This window comes from Cotesia glomerata, linkage group LG8 (genome assembly GCF_020080835.1).
Source record: "Cotesia glomerata isolate CgM1 linkage group LG8, MPM_Cglom_v2.3, whole genome shotgun sequence".
Classification (NCBI taxonomy): domain Eukaryota; kingdom Metazoa; phylum Arthropoda; class Insecta; order Hymenoptera; family Braconidae; genus Cotesia; species Cotesia glomerata.
In genome coordinates, this window is record NC_058165.1 from 6,898,898 (window position 1) to 6,918,210 (window position 19,313).

At 29.9% G+C, this 19,313-nt stretch overlaps 1 protein-coding gene across 1 annotated transcript in view; it reads right to left on the minus strand.

Moving 5' to 3' along the window:
* The window catches only part of LOC123270221 (nascent polypeptide-associated complex subunit alpha, muscle-specific form-like), an 89,670-nt gene that overhangs the window by 44,456 nt on the left and 25,901 nt on the right, over positions 1–19,313 (minus strand). The window contains exons 2-5 of the mRNA XM_044736188.1: positions 6,788–7,023; positions 5,549–5,775; positions 3,810–4,114; positions 3,454–3,743 (exon numbers count right to left, since the gene is read on the minus strand). Of these exons, the coding sequence (XP_044592123.1) occupies positions 3,454–3,743; positions 3,810–4,114; positions 5,549–5,775; positions 6,788–7,023 (1,058 nt within the window). The remainder of the gene's footprint in view (positions 1–3,453; positions 3,744–3,809; positions 4,115–5,548; positions 5,776–6,787; positions 7,024–19,313) is intronic.

The window sequence follows — 19,313 nt, forward strand, 5'->3', positions numbered from 1 at the left end:
TGCACCACGTGCATACGGATTTTAATTAACGCACGAGCTGGACCACGCGACTATGACCACTCGTAAATAATTTAAATTCCACAGGAACTATTCTAAAGATTCGTATTAGTCGGTACGGAGAATGAAATTCCGTATCGGTTTTTAAAATCTCGTACTTTCTAGACAATTTGCATGAGATAAATCTCCAGGTGAATTTTTTTTTTTATTTTTATTTAGATTTTTAACCGGGAAGAACTTTGTGGATTACAATAAAAATATAAATCTCGCATGCAGATTAATTGATTCGTAGTTTGCAGAATTAACGAACATAACATTAAAAATCTCGTGTTACGCGTACTTGCGTCTACAACCGAGTTGCAAGAGATCATGAGGTCGCGGTGTAGAAAGTTGATGATCTATAAGTCACGGTGGATATGGAATTCAATCATCAACGTGATGCTACTTCAGGAGATTAAAAATTATAATATAGGATAATAATAATCCTGGTAATAGTTATGATGATGATGATAATAAATAACTCTTGGATTATAATGCAATGGAATCAAGTCGAATGATTCGTTCACGATTTTGCGATAGATGATAGTTGATAGTCGGGCACGTGGGAGGCATGACGAGTATGGATCGAGATGAGCCGAGGATCGGGATCCGATCATGTTTTTGCAGACATTGTCGTACCTGTACCTCTACTTCACTGCCGGTGGTTAACGATCACCACTACATTAACATCATCATCACTATGGGATATGTTCTTAAGCATGTTCGTACTTAGCTCTACATTAGATCATTACTTTCTAATGATTTTGACCTCTTTGGTTTTTAACGATCGTGCATGCACTTTGGTTTGAAGAGAAAAAAATTTTTTTTGTGTGTGAATGATTATTTTTGGTAATTATGCAGAAGTGGAGCTCTACCTATTTTTGAGTGTAAAAAATCGAAAAATTGATTTTTTTTGAATATTTTTTTTCCAACTGTTCTTATTTATGGCGGATTTATGATAAAAAATATGAAAATTAAATATTTTAATGTTTTTTTTTTTTTTTTCATTTGATAGTTCAAAACTGAAGATTTTAGGTGTTTTTCAATTAAATGGCAACGATACTATTTTTTGCGATTATTGAAATATTTTTTTTTAAAGAGTGATAAAAATAGAATAAATGAGAAAAAAAATTCAGAATATTGTAATTTGGAAATTTTTGAAATCGTAAATTTTTTAACTTTTAAATGAAAAAAAAAAAAACTAAAATATTTAATTTTCATAATTTTTATCATTTTTATCATAAGTCCGCCGTGAAGAAGAACAATTTGAAAAAAAAACATATTTAAAAAGATCAATTTTTTTACTTTTTTTTAATTTCAATTTTATCTAAGATAGGTGGAGCCCTACTTCTGCATAATTACCGTTTATTTTCGTACTCACTTTTTTTTCAAGGGTCTAATCAAAGTATTCCTAACAGTTAAAAAAATTAGTAAAATTAACTTTTAATAAATATTTTCTAAGTCATTTAATGTTAAAAATCATTTATTAACAATTAACATAGCTTATTGAATGTTAAAAAATAATTCTATTAGTGTGTACATACATAAAAATTATTATAATTATAAAAAATTTATTAAAATTGAAAAATTTTACTTTTTTTAAATTTTGCATTTTTTCAGATCTTCGCGAGTAGTTTTTTTTAAAGTAGTCTAAGCTTGGAGATAATAATTTTATATATTATTTTTTATTCTCTAAGAATGCTCAAAAAATTATCATAATTATGATTAAAAAATTTTATGACTTCTATAAATTTTATATCTTTTAATAATTTTTTACTTAATTTGCTTGCATACAAAAAAAAATAATAAAAAGTTCATTGGAATATTATTGACTCTAAAAACTGATGTACCGAATTGAATAATTGGCACTATAATAAATTAGCGGTACAAACAATAAATAAATAAATAAATAAATAAATAAATAACTAACTAAATAAATAAATAAATAAATAAATAAACGGGCAGTAAAACTGAACTTTTATTGAATATTTAAATAAATTCGATGGAGAGTTTATTGAGTCATTTAATAGAATGATCGGGTATGATAGACGTGAAACATCTCCTCATTAGATACCGTACATCCTCCTTGAATATTCATGAACAAGAGACACGCGTGCGAGCATGAGATTTACGATCCGTAAAACCGGACGTCTTGACGTACTAACACGCTTGGGACTTATTTAAACATCCAATTATTTATTTCATTTCATTTTATTTAGTTTTTATACTGATCTCTACTCTACTCATTACTATCTCCATACGGTTTATTGTTATTTACATATTATTTTATTGCTATTGCTATTGCCCAAGATAATAATCTTCATGATGACGAGGATGATGATCACCGATGAAAAAAAACGCGATAATGATCCCGCCTAAATTAATAATCTTAATCGTTCTTGAAAGAGTTATACGCACTTATAAGGCCGAAAAAACCATTTTTTTAATTCATTGCTATGAAAATTGATCCATATGATATAAGATTATTTGGTGATTATTAAACGATCAAAGTCATTAAAAATCATCAAATCAAAAACTAGAGAAGTATAAATTTTATTTTTGTCAAAAATTCAATAGAAAATGATCAAATCTTCAAAATCTGGGTTAAATATTAAAAATCTGAAAAAATCATTGGACTAAAAATCTGAAAAAATCATAGGACACCTTTCTTCTTAGAAAATTGAATTCTTTACCAGAAGGGTACAAAAAACCTTTATTGTAGAAAATTTTATTTTCTGTAGAAAAAGTCCTTACCATTTTTCCCGTATCTCTCATCTTTCAGTCAGAATTTGAATTCAAACTGATATCCTCAAAAATTAAAAAATTTAGACGGTATGAAATAACCTATTCCTTGGTTTTGCCGCTAGATGGCGAGTGTTTCTCGCTAGCAGAGAAGTTTTTCAAAAGTATACATAACGCCAGGACTTTTCTGGGGTCATGTAGACCTACAGTAGGCCTCTGATCGATTATTTTAACGGAAAATCTTACAAATATGGCAGTAATGTTTTGTAATGTTTATACGATGAGATTATTCTATGATTTTCATCTAAAAATCTTCATTAAATAAATAAATTCGATTGAAATCGAGTTTATTGCTAGACTGTCCTTACTTTCCTAATTTGTCACTTCTGTGACCTAACTTTGAAAATATTTGCCCTATTAACATTGAACTTTCTGTTTATATACTAAAATATATTTACGTCACAATAATAAAATTGAAAAAAAAAATTGATTTTGAAAATTAATCAATTTTTTAAGTTACCCTAAAAAAATTTCATGTTTATTTATCCGGATTATAATAATAAAAATAATTGAAAATATTAATATATGATTTGTTTCGTAACTGCTGGAGAATTTGCTAATACATGACAAGACAAATTACAAAGCAAACAAGGGTAGAGTTTAAAAAAAGCTCACCTGTGCATACTCCGCGCAGATGTCGATCGAGGAGACATAGTTAACGACGTCTTCAATGCTCCACCGATTGACAGCCTGGCCATCGCCACAGGGCATGTGTCCACAGAGTGAAGGACATCTCACCGGTGGCGGTGTGCTCGACCTAGGAGGCGCAGCTGTCGCTGGTTTTGGTTTCGGCGAGACACTTCCCGGCCTCTTGGTCTCAATTCTGGGCCGCTTTCGAGGCGCAAACCCCCCGGGGCTTGACAAATCCAGAGGACTCGTCACTCCTACGTCTCGTTTATTCGCACCTGTGCAAATTTTGTTTCGTTTAATTTTATTCTGCAGAAAAATATTTTAGAATTTTTTAAACGTACCTTTGAGGTAAGTTTCTAGTTCCGCAGCGTTTTGAGCCGCGTTCGCTGTTCGAACCATGTGTAACAACGCTTGGGTCGAGGACATGTCCAACATTGGTGGGAAAACTGGGTTTCCAAAGAGCGAGTCCTGCTTTGGCTCTTTTGGCTCTTTGCCAGTGAGAGGAGAGGAACTAGGGACTGTTGGAGGCTGGGGGTGAGTTCCAAGAGGCGCCATTAGGCCGACAAAGGGGGTGGCTGTTGCTTTGAAGCCAGGAAACCGCGGGTCGAAGCCTGGAGGGTATCCGTTGCGAGGAGAACTAAAGTAACTGGAACATAAATGAAATTTGTTTATTAGGTTTAATTTTTAAGAAAAATCAAAAGTTAGTTTTTGGTTTTACCGCTAGGTGGCCTAAAATTCTCAATTGTAGAAATATTTTAACAGAGTATTTTTAAGGATTAATGAATTTGTAGTTTTCATTCTTTGTTCGGTTACTATGTAAGCATGATTTAAGGTAGTACTACCGATATCACAAGAGTCAAATCCCAAGACCTAACCTTATTTGATTAATGTAGTAGATTTCCCTATCCTAAATCGCGTTGGAGAAAGTGAGACAGAGATAAATTTTGAATGTTTTTTATTAACAAATATTCTCATATTCTTTGAAACCATACTGATTGTTATTAAATATGTTCTAGATGTTATTTTCTCTCGTTGTCTAAATTTTTATAAGAATCTGAGCGTCCAGTTTTGTGAAATAAAATAAAGTCTGTGTTTTTTACAAGGATCAATGGTAAAGGCAAAAATATGTAAATATTAATATCTTTTTTTCAGTTCTCGGTAGGCCTCCAAAAATTTAAATGGTTAATTAAGATATTATTATGTACCTATAGGGTAGAAGTACCGTTTGTGGCCACTGTACCGTTTATGGCCATTTATTGTTTAAATAGACGATAGAAATGAATTTATATTAATAAACCATTACAAACTTAATTTGTTTTATTATAAATTTTTTAAAACTCAACAAAAATATGGTTATAATATTATAATTTTTTATAAATTAATTCAAATGTTAACTGGCCAAAAATGGTGCTAAGGCGGCTAAAAACGGTACTTCTACCCTATGCCAAGTTTCATCAAATTTTTAACGTCAATTCTAAAACCGATAGTACTACCTTAAGTGACTATATCTCCGAAAATGTTGAAAATAATTCTATAGTAAAAAAGCGCTGTGTGTAGGAAATTTTGTAAGTTGCAAATTTGGACCTTCATAATTTTTTCCTAAAATTGATATTTTAGGAGTTATGGCCATTTTTGTAGTGACTAAATGATAATTTTTTATTTTCCAGCATGTCAATACTGTTTTTGTGATTATTTATCCGGAAATGTTGAAGATAAACTTATAGTATAAAAATCTTTTTTTTTATGAAATTTTGTAAGCAATAATTTTGGTCCTATGTAATTGTGTCTTAAAGTGAGTGTTTTATATTTATGGTTATTTTTATCATGAGTAAATAATGATTTTGCTATTTTTGCTGTGTAAGCACTACTCAAGTGACTATATTTCCGAAAATATTAAAGTTAGACCGACACTATAAAAATATTTTGATTAGGAAATTTTGTAAACTACAACATTGATCTCTTATAATTTCCTCCTAAAATCGATATTTAAGGACTAATGGCTACTTTTATAGTGACTGAATTTTGATTTGATATTAACTTGATATTAATTTGAAATTAACTTTTAAACACAAATACATACTCGTTAGGATTGGCGTTATTGTACTTGGCAGCAAGACTTCTCATAAAGTCGCTGTAATTCCTCCCCATCATCTGTTCCATATGTTTGAGATGATGAGGCGCGGGTGGACCTTCTGGTCCTCCCAGTGCCACAGCATTGGGTGGCGTGCCAGGGTGACTCGAAGTAGACGGTGTCACACTCCTCGACGATGTCGAATTGTTGTCTGGCGTTAAACGCTCCGTCTTAACCTGGAACCAAATCATCAGATCCAGATGTCAATATCAATCATTGTCACCATTAAGTTATTCCAGTTACTGGCTTCTAGCTACTACTTCCTACTTCTTTCATGCTAAACGGTAAATCTAGCAGTTTAGAAGCTCTTAAACGGTTTCAGAAATGGCTCTACCAAATTAAACACTTCAATTTTTTTTAGTCTAACGTAAATCACAAGCATAAGTAAGTGCTCTATGTCACATTGCTTCAAAATTGTGTAATATCAATATGGCTACTTATTTACCGAGCTGTTGATTTTTTTACTTTTTGTTATGAATAGCTAAAGCCGTGCAAATATTTTGCACGACACACGTACTTTTATTTTATTATGTTGGAATAAAACTGTTTCTTATTATTACTTTCATAAACAACACAATTTTAACTAATGAATATTTGCATTAATTAATTTGCTCATTAAGATTATTTGTTTTATTCACCATCATATTATGCAAAAAAAGATTTTTATTACATTTGTTTATGTATAAATTGAGTAGATAAGATTTTCTGTGCTCGTGTTTTGACACACACTCTCTGCTCGTTGTTTCAACTGCTAAAAAATTTTTTTTTGCTAATTTTGTTAACAAGGGAGTTTCAGATATATTTTTTGTATATTTTTTATCAATCGAAGAAAACAAAAGCTTAAAAATGGTTCTAAATTTTTTTAAATCAACAAATACTTAAGAGTGATCTAACAGCACTACAAGAAACCCTTTAAAAGAAAAAATGTTAAAATTATATATAGAAGATATCAAATATGTATGAAAATACATTTTTAATAGTTTACTTTTGATCGTTTTTTTTTTTTTTTTTTTTTTTTTTAGATTTTAATTATAATTAAATATATAAAAACATAACTAATTAATACAAAAATGTACTTAAAACTACGAAACAACATTTTTTTTTGTATATTTTTTTATGCGTAAATTTTAATATTTATATTTTTGGTATAAATTATATTTATAGAAGAATAATAATTATTTATCTTACCTGAGTAGTGTCAAGTCCGTTCTGATTGGGCCTCCTCCGACCTCTGGGTGGTCGCGGAGTAACAGCCCCCGAAAGATGGGCACCCTGGGGGCTTCCCCCCCTCGCGTCGATCGCTGTGTTAGCGGCCAGGGTGCTCTCGTCAAACTTATCCGTGTGCTGGCCTAAATCTGCAGCTTCCACGCGTTCTCCACCTCGTGGTACCGTTCCTGTTGACACGGTATCACTCGATACTTCACCTGAAATCATACATAAAAAAATGGAACTATTAATTATTAAATCACAATCAGAAAAATGATTTTCTATATTCATTAGTTTATTATTATTTATTTTTCTATAAGAGATTTTAATTGACGGATGTCAGCAAATAAATTTATTAAAAAAGGCTGCTCTGTTTTAAATATCATTAATTCATTAGAAATCGGATCATTGAGATCGAGAAATCATCTAATTGATTTAAATAGAAAATTTTTTGAATGAAATCAGTTGAATGTTGCATTTTAATAATAAAAATGTAATAAATAAATTTATGTTCGTCATCAATTAAAAATGTAACTGTTGAAGCAATCAAAGTAAAGAGCAATAACACCACCAAAGCACTCATAAATAAATAATTATTCTGGGTAGTCGTGAATTTCAGTAAAACCAAAATTAAAACTGTCGTAAACAGCTAAGCTGTAATTTTCGAGATCATTATCCTGCACAGCATTAAAAAGAGTTAACAGCCTGCATTAAAAATCAGGAGATATTTATCAATCAATAAACTCTGTTAAACACCAATATTCACCTTTTCCTGTTATTTTTAACGATCTCGCATCAAGCCTAATAAATTGATGCCTATGAACGTTTTTATATTATTTTCTGGTGAATCTTGATTAAGATATTCCTAAAGATCGTTACTGACTAAATATCTGATAGTCAATAATTTTTTGCAACTTAAGCAACGAATAAGTGTGCTTTTTGGATAGGGGAAGGGGGGGGGGGAGCAAAGTGGGCTCCTTAAGGAAAAAAAGGTCATATCCTAACTTTTTTTTTACTCTTTACACTACTTTTTAGCCCCTTGTTTGTAATTCAACATTGATATGATGTGTTCATTAAAATAAAAAAATCTAGAATGTGGGGCAAAGTGGGCCCCCTCAAAAATCTTGACATGAACATTTTTTTCGCACATTTTGAAAGCTTTGAGTTGTGATTTTTTTCAGACGAATAAAAATTTGACGAGCTCGATCAAGTTGTGAAAAGATTTCCCATTAAATATACACGTAAAACTTGAGTTGTTTCCTTAAATTTTTATAGCTCAGCAGCATTTCATAGCATTATTTCAATCAAAGATGGGTTATTTTACTTAGAATTGAATGCTCCACAAAACTGCCCATCGTGGCGTGATCGTAACTCACACTGGCGAGGGAGTATGGACCACCAAATCCAATTTTTTCATAAAATTTACGTTTTTCTATCCTTTTCTCGTCATTGAGAAGAGCTACGAAAAACATTTGAATGACTAACTTATAGTTAATTTGATTTTCTACAAAAAAAATTCCGAGCACTTATTTCTTTTTTTTTAGTCTTAGTTTCTGATTACCCTTTACGAAAAAGCAATATGGCAAAATTTGATGACCCGTTTTTTTTATTTCTTTTTCTTACTTTTTAGAATCAATCACAATTTTTTTGACAAAAACCACTTTTAATCATTATCAAAAGTATAAATGATTTATTATTCACCTTTTTTATAAAAAATTTTAGGGGGCCCACTTTGCCTCCCCCCCTTCCCCTATCTTTGAAAAGTTTATATTAAATATAATAAAAAAAATTAATATCAATAATAATAAGAGTTTTGGCTATTTCTATAGTAACAAGATAATGTTTTTTCAATTTTTATTATGTAAGCACTACTTAAGTGACTGCACTGATAAAAAAATCAACTTCACTCAAGAGGCAAAATCTTGAACCAAGAATACCATTTTGAAGAAAATGATTTTCTTGAATCAAGAGAATAAATTCTTGAGTTAAGAAATTATTCTTGGTTTGAGAAAATTTTCTTGTTTTAAAAATTTATTCTCTTGACTCAAGAAAATCATTTTTTTCAAAATGGTATTCTTGGTTCAAGATTTTGGCTCTTGAGTCAATTTAATTTTTTCATCAGTGTATATCTCCGAAATTATTGAAAATAGACCTCTAGTATAAAAACATTATTTGTCGGAAATTTTAATAGCTTCAACTTTGGTCTCTTATAATTTTCTCTTAAAATCGATATTTTAGAAATTGTAGCCGCTTTTATAGTGACTAATAAAGTCCAAAAAAAAAAAAAAAATAACACTTCTAATTCAAAATCATATCAATATTTTTTTTTATGATTGTGCACTGAACTTTTTTTCAAAAATCGAAATGAAAAAAAAATTTTTTTTTAAATAAGAAATTATAATTACTATTTTCAATAAAGTAAATTTTTTCTGACAAAAACTAGTCATCACACACAAAGTGAGCAGTAAACTGTAATTCAATCCGAATAGTGTCAGCAGCAATCAGTAATGTCTATTTAATTTACGGTAGGAAGGTTAATGATGGAGGCATAAGAGAATAACTGAGTTGTTTATAAATATTTATGACAATATAAAGCACTCGGGTTGAAAATTTTCTTAATTAACGTTCAATAAAGTTAATTAATTTATTGCCAGTAAACATTATTAAAACTGATTGGTTATTATTCGTTGTTAGAAATAATTTCAAAGAGTTTTAAAGATTGATCAGCATAGCATTATTATTAATTGGGTTAATTTTATCGAGTGAGTTGACAATAAATGTTTGACAATAAACGACCGAGGACGGGGTATGACCTTAAGTGACAGGTGTTTTGACAGGTGACATTTCAATGGCTGTGCGCTGTATTTAGTATAGTCGCTCATTTTTCAACTTTCAATTTCCGATTTATTTTACCGAGATTTTTTCTTTTTTATTTCATTATTATTATCATTATTTATACTGCTCTGATTAATGATCGATGCCTGAAAAATCCAGCCACGACATGAATCCATAATCCACCAGCTGAAGCTTAAATTATTTCGAACATGTTGAACAACAATCTTGCTGTGCGAATATGATGGCAATTTAATATGTATGACACCTTAACGTTCTCTCATTATTTTCGATGCGTTTTTATAATTATTATTTATCGCTCCTGCTTGCAATCACACTCTAACATGCTACCTGGAAGGTTTAATGATTCAACCATCGAAATAATAAATTTATTTATTCATTAAAAGGCAGCTCTAGAGAATAAAAAAATACTCACAATAAGTATAATTTATTTAAATTTCAAAAATTGTTATTAGTCGCCATTTTGAAAGTAATCGACCGATTTACTTCAAATTCAAACTGAGACTCCAAAATTCCTTTAAGAACAAGTGTCTTCAGTCCCATTTCGATCCCTTTAAAATTATGGCCGTCAACCTGTTTGCAATCAGCGCCATGCAGAAATTCCAATTTATTAAATGGAAAAATGATTTTTTTATTAAATTTGATAAAGTTAAAATCTATATCCCATTTTTTATCAAAAATATGATAGACATAAACACATTATGCACTTTACAGCTTATAAATTCATTTACTGATACCCAAAATGAATAAAAATCCTCAAAGTATCATTTTTTCAATTTTCAAAAACTTTTATTAGCCGCCATTTTGAAACTAATTGACCGATTTACTTTAAATTCAAACTGAACCACCAAGATACCTCTAGGAATAAGTACCTTCAATGTCATTTCTATCCTTTCAAAATTACGGCCGCCATATTGTTTCCAAGGTGCATCATGCTGAAATTTTATCTTAAATGGAGAAATAATTTTTTTTTTCAATAAATTTGATAAAATTAGCATCTATTTTTCATTTTATATCAAAAGTAGGATAAAAATGAATGCACCACGCTTTTTATAATCCATAAATCCATTAACTGATGCCCAAAACGACTAAAAACCATCACAAGTTCCATAAAGAGGCCGTAAAAAACGGATTCCTTAACACAATTTCCTTTCTCTCAATCTCGCTCCAATAAAATCGGACTAAACACAGCACCAGCAATCTTTCTTTGAATCATCAACCGCATACCTACCGCATACGTGATTCCATAAATCCAACTAAGAAGCTCAGCTAAAACAAATCCCGCATTGATATTAGATCCCATTTTTCATCTCACGTGTGAACTTTCCCTAAATGTAGACATAAATGCACTCTATCTTCATTTTATGCCTCTGATTTACCTAATCAGTTGTAAGTTATAAGCAAAAAGTGTGGAACACATAACAAGCTATAACGAACATTGACGAACTTTGATCTATTCTTGCAGAACCTTTCTCCTACTCATCATCGTTTAATTTCATTTCCCGGAGCTAATCTACCTCTACGTTTAGTTCTTGGTCTGTCTAATCCGGCTCTAGGTTTAAACTCGATCGCTATTACTGTAATGCAACTAAACAGTGCAGTTGATTTCTCAAACTTGGGCATGAGCATCGATTACCATTACCATCAGTCTGTTGGTAATCGATCTAAAAACGTGCTTCGTTTTTTTTCTTTTTTTTTTTTAACTATCTCAGATATAGAAACACACGCTCAAAATTTTACAATATTTAAAATCTTAATTATAGGTTAAATATTGAAGATGCGAAAAAATGATAAGAATCTTTTCTTGTAGAAAATTAAATTCGCTATAACAAGGTCTCTCAATTTTTGCGTATCTCTTATCATTCCCGTACTGAAAAAAAATATATGCCGTATATACGGGGGCAAAAAAAAAGTATGTGGCGTATATATTTTATATGTGCGACGTATATGTATTTTTGTCAGCATATATGCGCATATATATTTTTTCAGTGTGGGTTGAGCCAGAATTTCATTTCATAATTTGAATTTGAGAATGTTTAATCACGTGTTGGCACATTTAAAATCAAAATTCTGGGTTAAATATTGCAAATATGGAAAAATGACAAAATACTCTTTTATAATAAATTTGATCCTCTACAAAAAAGTTCTCATAAATTTTTCCGTATCTCGTACTTTTTAGCCAAAACATTAAATCAAATTCAAATTTTATGAAAATACCAAACAAAAATCTCAATTTTCTGAATTTCTTCATCAAAAAAATTGCTATATTTAAATTTTCTGTTTCTCGTGAAACATTTAATGTTTCATAAACTTTTATAAAAAAATACGCAATTTAAAAAAAAAATCTTAATATCATTTATCTAGGTTCAAATATTTTGAACCGAGCATCTATTCAATTTTTTTTTTTTTTTTGCATAAAAGAAATGTTTAATGAAAGATTATCGCATCTTTAGATGAAGAGAGGCTGCGAAAGTTTAAGTAATAACAAGTTAGAGGTAAAGAGTACCTAAAGTCCCGCTTATTTAACCTCAACATCTGCATGATGACTAGACTTAGTATTTACTATCAAGCAAAGCGACGTGACGCAGCCACGCGTTGGTTATTTTATTTTATTTAAATATTTATTTATATTTATCTATATATTTATGCATATTGTTCCCGACATTGGATGACCTCTACTCGACACCAGCTAGCCGTCACAAAGACTCTATTCCTCGGCAATAGTGATAAATATATTTAGCCTTTTGTTTAATAACTGACAAGACAAGAAAATAATTGTCAAACCTCACAACAATAATAAATATTTTTTAAAAAAGTGAGAATTGAAAGCCAACATTGTCGCCCACGAAGTCTACGAAGGACCTCGGCCCCCTCCCTTCCCATTTAATTCCATTCCATTAAGTTCTCTTTTTTTAATCTCAAGTTAACTCCTTTAGTTAGACTTGACAATAGGATTTAATTAGTTGCAGGAATGCGTCGGCACACAACCATCCAAGCATTCCGGCGTTAAGTCGAACACGTAGTTACGACTACGTGTTCGTTTTACCTCTCGTGATTTTATTTTGTCGGTAGCGACCAACACACCTTTACCTTTACCTATATCTATATCTATATGCTTGTACCTCTTTCTAAGTTACCTTTACCTCGCCTAATAGGACGCACAATCGCCATATAATACACTCAAGAGTACTGTTGAATCGTCATACGACCTTCGATGCCTGGTAAACTTCAAGGCGCGGCCTCTTGTCGACTTTACTTCTATTATATATTATTAATATCATTATTGTTATTATTATTATTGTTGTTATAAAAAATGTTTAAAATCGCTTTTAATTACTGTTACACAACACAGAATTAGGAAATGAGTTAATACTTTGATATTTTAAGGTTTTTTTTTAACTACGCAAATATTCGCGATTTCATATTTTTGAAAATTAATTATTTTTTAATTCATAATGATACGAGTGTAGAGCTTCAAATTCCCTTTAAAATGAGTACCTGCAAGCGTGAATTCTCTTGAAAAAATCAAACCGCGGAAGCCCGCGAAAACCACGAAAATCCGCGGAATTGAAAATAAATTATAAAATATAAAATAAATTAATAAATACAATTTTTAAAATAATAATAAAATTCAAATTATGTTGAATCAAATTCAGAAAAGTTTTTTTCAAGTCAAAATTTTCTTAATATTTCTAAAACAAAATTGTAAATTAAAATTTTTCTGATAACAAAATATAGAATAAAAATTTTGAATTAGTCATAATTACTATTGTTATAATCTTTAAAATTATTTTAACCAATAGTATAAAAAAAAAAAAAATTGTAATTTTAAAAACAATTTTCAAAGAATCTTCCAAAACAATTTAAAAAAATTCAAGCAACTTCATATTACATTTTATTACTTAAAAAAAAAAAATGTTTAGATTTTTTTAAAAAATAATCATTTATTTATCAAGTTTAATAATAATAATAATAATAATAATAATAATAATAATAATAATAATAATAATAATAATAATAATAATAATAATAATAATAAAATTTGAACTTTTATAACAGCTGAATTTTTTTTATCCTTTACAGCTTTTTATAAAAGAAAAATTTTTTTTTTTCATTGGTAAAAAAAAGAAACAACTATACAATGAAACCTGTAAGGAAAAGCAGTGCGTCAATACAAGACTGGTGATAAACTCAAAGAAATAAGACTCTAAACTAGCCAGTTGTCGCAGGTGTCGCTCAAATGTTTGACTAGTTTACGACATGACAGTCAATTCCCATAACGACAGCCAATAAAATAATAAAATCCTATCCTACAAACTACAAACGCTCCAGCGACCTCATCTTCTACGCAAACAAACAAACAAGCTCTCGCTGAGAAACAATAAAAATTAGCGATAAAAAAGTTAAAACCACCCAAGCTGGCTGCTATTTAACATTCAATGCCTTCTTTGTCTTTCGACAAAAGTGTTTATGCCTTTTGACACGTAGTTACGACATTTCACACTCTACACTCGGAGTTTTCATTGGCAATCCTCGAACTTCCATTCCCTCACACAAAATGCATCATTACAGTTTTGCAATTTCAATATTCAATATTTAAATATCCAATATTGATAAAATTGATAAGAACATTATTTGCAGGAAATTAAATTTACAAAAAAAGTTTCTTATCATCTTTTCATATTTTCAATAATTAGCCCACAATTTTGATTTCAAATTTGTAAACACGTAATCTTATCAAACATTCTCAAATTTAAATTTTAATGAAATGAAATTCTAGCTCAATGATAAGAGAGACAAAAAAATCAATAAAATTTTATTCAATACAAAATTTAATTTTCTCTAAATAAGGTCTCCTATAATTTTTCTGTATCTTTAATATTTAACCCACAAATTAAATTTCAAAATTTGTCCGACCATATTTTTGATTATCTAAGAAATGAATTGATTAAAATAAAAAATTTTCTGAAAAAAAATAAATTTCTATCCTGAAAAACAAATTCAAGACACATAACGGCTCTAGAAGGATCACATTATAAATTTTTCTAAACACTTATTATTTCGTGCAGAGGAATGATGACTTGTGCATGATACAACTCCATCTGGTGAAAACATTATCTTCGGGTAAAGATATATAGCACAGAAAGAGACTAGAGAATAGAGAAGAAGAGCGCTAGTCACGTCGCAGGTGACTTCTTGCGGTCTTGACACCGACCTCACTCACCTTACACTTGTGTGACTTGCACACTATTTATTTTTTGTCATTATTGCGGTTATTACTATCTTAGTTCCTCGTTATCATCATCATATCAATTTTTTAAAAATAAACCTCTAAATCGAACTAAAAAACTTCTTGTTTGTATTGATGTTTAATCACCGATGTTCAATGTGGGGAGAATGAATTCTCGGAATCACGGATAAAAATAGGAGTAGAAATTGATTGAAATTCAACGCACGAGTTAATTATCTGGATGACATTAGAAAATCTAGAGCAACTCTAGCTGGCTTACTAACGCTGTACTGCGAAGACATGAGAGTTTATGGAACATAGAGCTACTAGCTGATGGATTGATGTCTGATGATTGATGACTTGACATATGTCTTTTATTACTTAAAATGTCACTGGGTTAATTTATTGTAAACATTCTTTTTTATCAACATTTTATCAATTAATTATTTTTCTCTAACTAATGAATGAAAAGAAAAAAATAATTAGTTGATTTAAGAATAATATTCTCGAGAAAATTTTAATTGCGAGACATAAAAAATTTATTGTAAATAGTTCTTCAGTAATGTATTTTATCGTTAGAAAAAATTCGGTCCTTATATATACTCTAGTAAGATTTTTCTGCAAACGAGAGGGCGTAGCCACCTGGTGGTGAAACCAAGAACTAACTCCTAAAAAACTTACTAATTTTTCGTTACTGAGATTGCATTTCATTGAAATTGATTGATTTTGCACCAACTTATCGTTTTTATACCCTGAAATTTCCCTGAAAATAAATAAATCTTTAATTTTAATCTAATTTCGAGAAATTTTTAATAAATTCACTAAAAATTATGAAATTTAATCTTTAATTGTCTTTTTAAAAACTATAAAATTTTCATTTAAGATTTTTATCATTAAGGCAACATTTTTCGAGCTAAACTTTATCAGATAGATATTCAGACAATCTAACAATTAACTAATTAAGTTAAAATTCAATTTTAATGTATAATAATATTAATTCATCTTTAATAATTTTTAATAATGTGTTTTATTAATAAAAATAAGTTTCATTTTTGTATATACTCTGGTAAAATTTTTTTGCTCTCGAGAAAGCGTAGCCACCTAGCGGTGAAACTACGAACTAACTTCTAAAACAAAATATTTGTTGATTTTACGTTATTTGGACACTTTATACGATAATTCATTGATATTTCATGAAAAAAAGTCTCAAGATAAAAAAGTCTAATAATAAAAAATTTTATTGGTCTAATAGAATTTTTGTCGAATCAACTGATTTTCTTTTTTCAGTGAAATGACAATTATATCTTAAAATTTCTGTTAATAAAAATATGCCAAGAATAAAATAATCAAAACGAGAAAATAGCAGCATGATGTGTCGAAACTCTTCTAATTAATCGAACGTGCATTGTTTCTATAGCTTCTTCTTAATCTGACTGAGAAGGAGAATAAGCTGAAGCGAGGTATCCTTAGGGCACAAATCGTGTGACCACCCACGATTGACGATTGATCCTCAGCGTGGAGAGTTAAAGGGCTGGATAAAACGTAAATTAACAGCCTTATCCCCTATCGACTCTCTTCCTCTTTGCCTTGTTCTCGTTTGTTGATCGGCTCTATCCATCTTGGCTTTTAGCTCCCTTCTATCCGAGTAGAACAAGGCTCAGCGGCTTGAATTAGGAGCCGTGTATAATCGCCCGTGTAATTCAACTTCCGTATAAATCGCCGCGTACTAATGGAACTTTTGTACCCACAACTTTTTATTTTCATTTAAAGAAATTTTTTCGATCGATGACTAGATGCTTTTTTTGTTCATTTTTGAGTTCAATGGGCATTTAGTTTGTTTTTTTTATGGACGAATTGCTTCCCGGTCGTTGCTCCTGTTTCTTCAGCTATTTTCACCTTTTTTGTTAATTTTAATTAAGAACTTCATGCGTGAAATTTTATCATTTCTTCATTCAAAAATTTTAATATTTTGTTTAAATCTCTCTTTCTTCAGAGTTCAAAATTTAAAGCCTATATTACACTTTGATCTTGAATATCAAATTTGAACTTGAACTGAAGGAAAACAATTTGACTGAAAGACAATATTGTTAATCAATACATTTCCGTATAATAGTAAAATTATTTGGTACCTTTTATTAAAAGATAGTTCTTCGCTTCCTCACTAGGTGGCTACACACTCTCGCTTGCAGAAAAATCTTATGAGAGTATATATCAAGACCAAACTTTCTCCTGACAATAGAATACATCATGTAAAAACTATTTAGAATGCAATTCTTCATCTAACATTTTTAAAATTGGATTACAACTTAATTAGTTCGATATTAGGCTGATCAAACATAAATCCAATATATTTTTCCTATAAAATGGTGGCTTATTTTGATAAAAATCTGATATTTAGCAAAAATCTTGAAATAAACGATTTATAGTTTGAAAAAATACAATTAAAAATTGGCTTGGTGATTTTTCAGTTGACGATTTAAAAAAAAAAAATGATAAAAATGTCCGAAATTTGGTTAGAATTCAATTGTCCTATTTTTATGGAAATTTTAGGGTATTAAATGAATAATTTTGTGTAAAATCAATCTATATTAGTGACTTGTAGTCTAAGTAACGTGAAATTAATTGATCATTTTTATTAAATACCAGTTCTTCGTTTCACCGCTAGGTGGCCACAGTTTTTCGCTTGCAGAAAAATCTTATTAGAGTAAATATGTAGACTAAATTTTTTTCTATCAATAAAACACATCATTAAAGAACCATTTACCATAAATTATAGGATCATAAATCAAAATTGGATTTTAATTTAATTAGTTAGTTGCTAGGCTACTTATTTATTTGACTTGGAAATTATCATACTGAAAGAATAAAACTACTTGAATTATGTCGAATAATTCGCTCCAACTGATAAAATTCTTGACTATTTAACTTTTTATCTTAATCCTCTTTATTTTATTTTTTCGATTTGTCTTTCTAAATTATTCAAAACAAGAATCGAATTTTTCCAAGAATATTTTTCCTGAATCCACAAGTATCTTTTTTTTCCTTTTAGTTTGCGAGTGACATCAGCTGAACAAGTTTGACCGGCAAGGAGCAAAGGTCACTCAGCAAAAGTACCGAAGGAATTCGGCTGCTTCAACTTCTGCCTGCCACCATCCAGCCGCTCGCTAATGAACTCCAATCTCAGGTACCATATAATACGTATTGGAACTAACTGGGATTCCTCCTCCCGTTCGATCCCGATATATCTATCCACCACCCGTCGCGCATCAGACATCACGGACTTCTGCCTACTCGACCACTTTCCTTTTATTTTTTTTCTTATCAAAAGATTAAAATCCCGAACAAAAAATGACACTTTAAGTGCTTTGATAACCAGCCGATTTTTTTATTTTTTTTTTGTCCGTAGCCGAAAAAAATTCGGTAATATTTTTTTTAAATAAAATATTTACACAACTATTAACATTTTACATCCAGTTTAGTTTCTCTTGGCGTTATTTATTTATAGTTTTGAGAAATAGACTTTACTTTTATTTGCTTGGCACGCGTGAACCACCGTAGCATCCTGATATGGTGATGCTCTGGGATGCAAATTAGTTTACGCTCCAAGTAAACTTAAACCTGACTATGTATGTATATATGTGTATATTATATATAAAGCAAAGTAAAACTATTTACTGAAGAGTCTAGTACAGAATAAAGAGACTACAGAGCTATCCATGAGCAATTAAATTCTCATTGCAGTACGACATGTGAATACACATTTATCTCCCCTCGCGCCCCTTCTTTGCGGTCTTTAATCTCAGTGTGTCTTACGTCGTGGTCACGACACCTTCTCGACCTCTAGATCATATCAGCACGGTATTACGTGACAAATAGTCACCTCGGAGCCTTCATTTCTGAATTCAGCGCGGTTATTTGCGCGTTAATTTAACATTTTCTTGCAATTGTTACATGCAAAAGTTACTAAATTTAATATTGTATGATGAAAGAAGAATTTGTTAATATTTAATAAGCTTTAGTAAATGAATGAGTGATTTTTGACATTTAAAGGTTTAATAAATAATGCAATGAAAGAAAAAATTCCTTTTGAAAAAAATAGGCATTGTTGTAATAAGAAATTAATTTGTCAAAAATTTTAAACAAATTTTTTAAACAATTTTAAATAACTTAATTGTTGAAAAAAAAATTTTTAGATTGGGAAAAAAAAAGTTTTAGATAGACAACTTGCGAATGTTTATTCAAAATTATTTTCTTCCAAATTTAAAAAACTTTTTTTCAACAAGAAAGTTACTGTTAGAAAAATTCCTTAGCTAAGAAATAAAATTATTGAACATTTGCAACATATTAATTTCTTATTACAACATTGCTCATTTTTCCCAATATAAAATTTTTCTTCATCAGTCCAGTTAATAAATTACTTTTTAA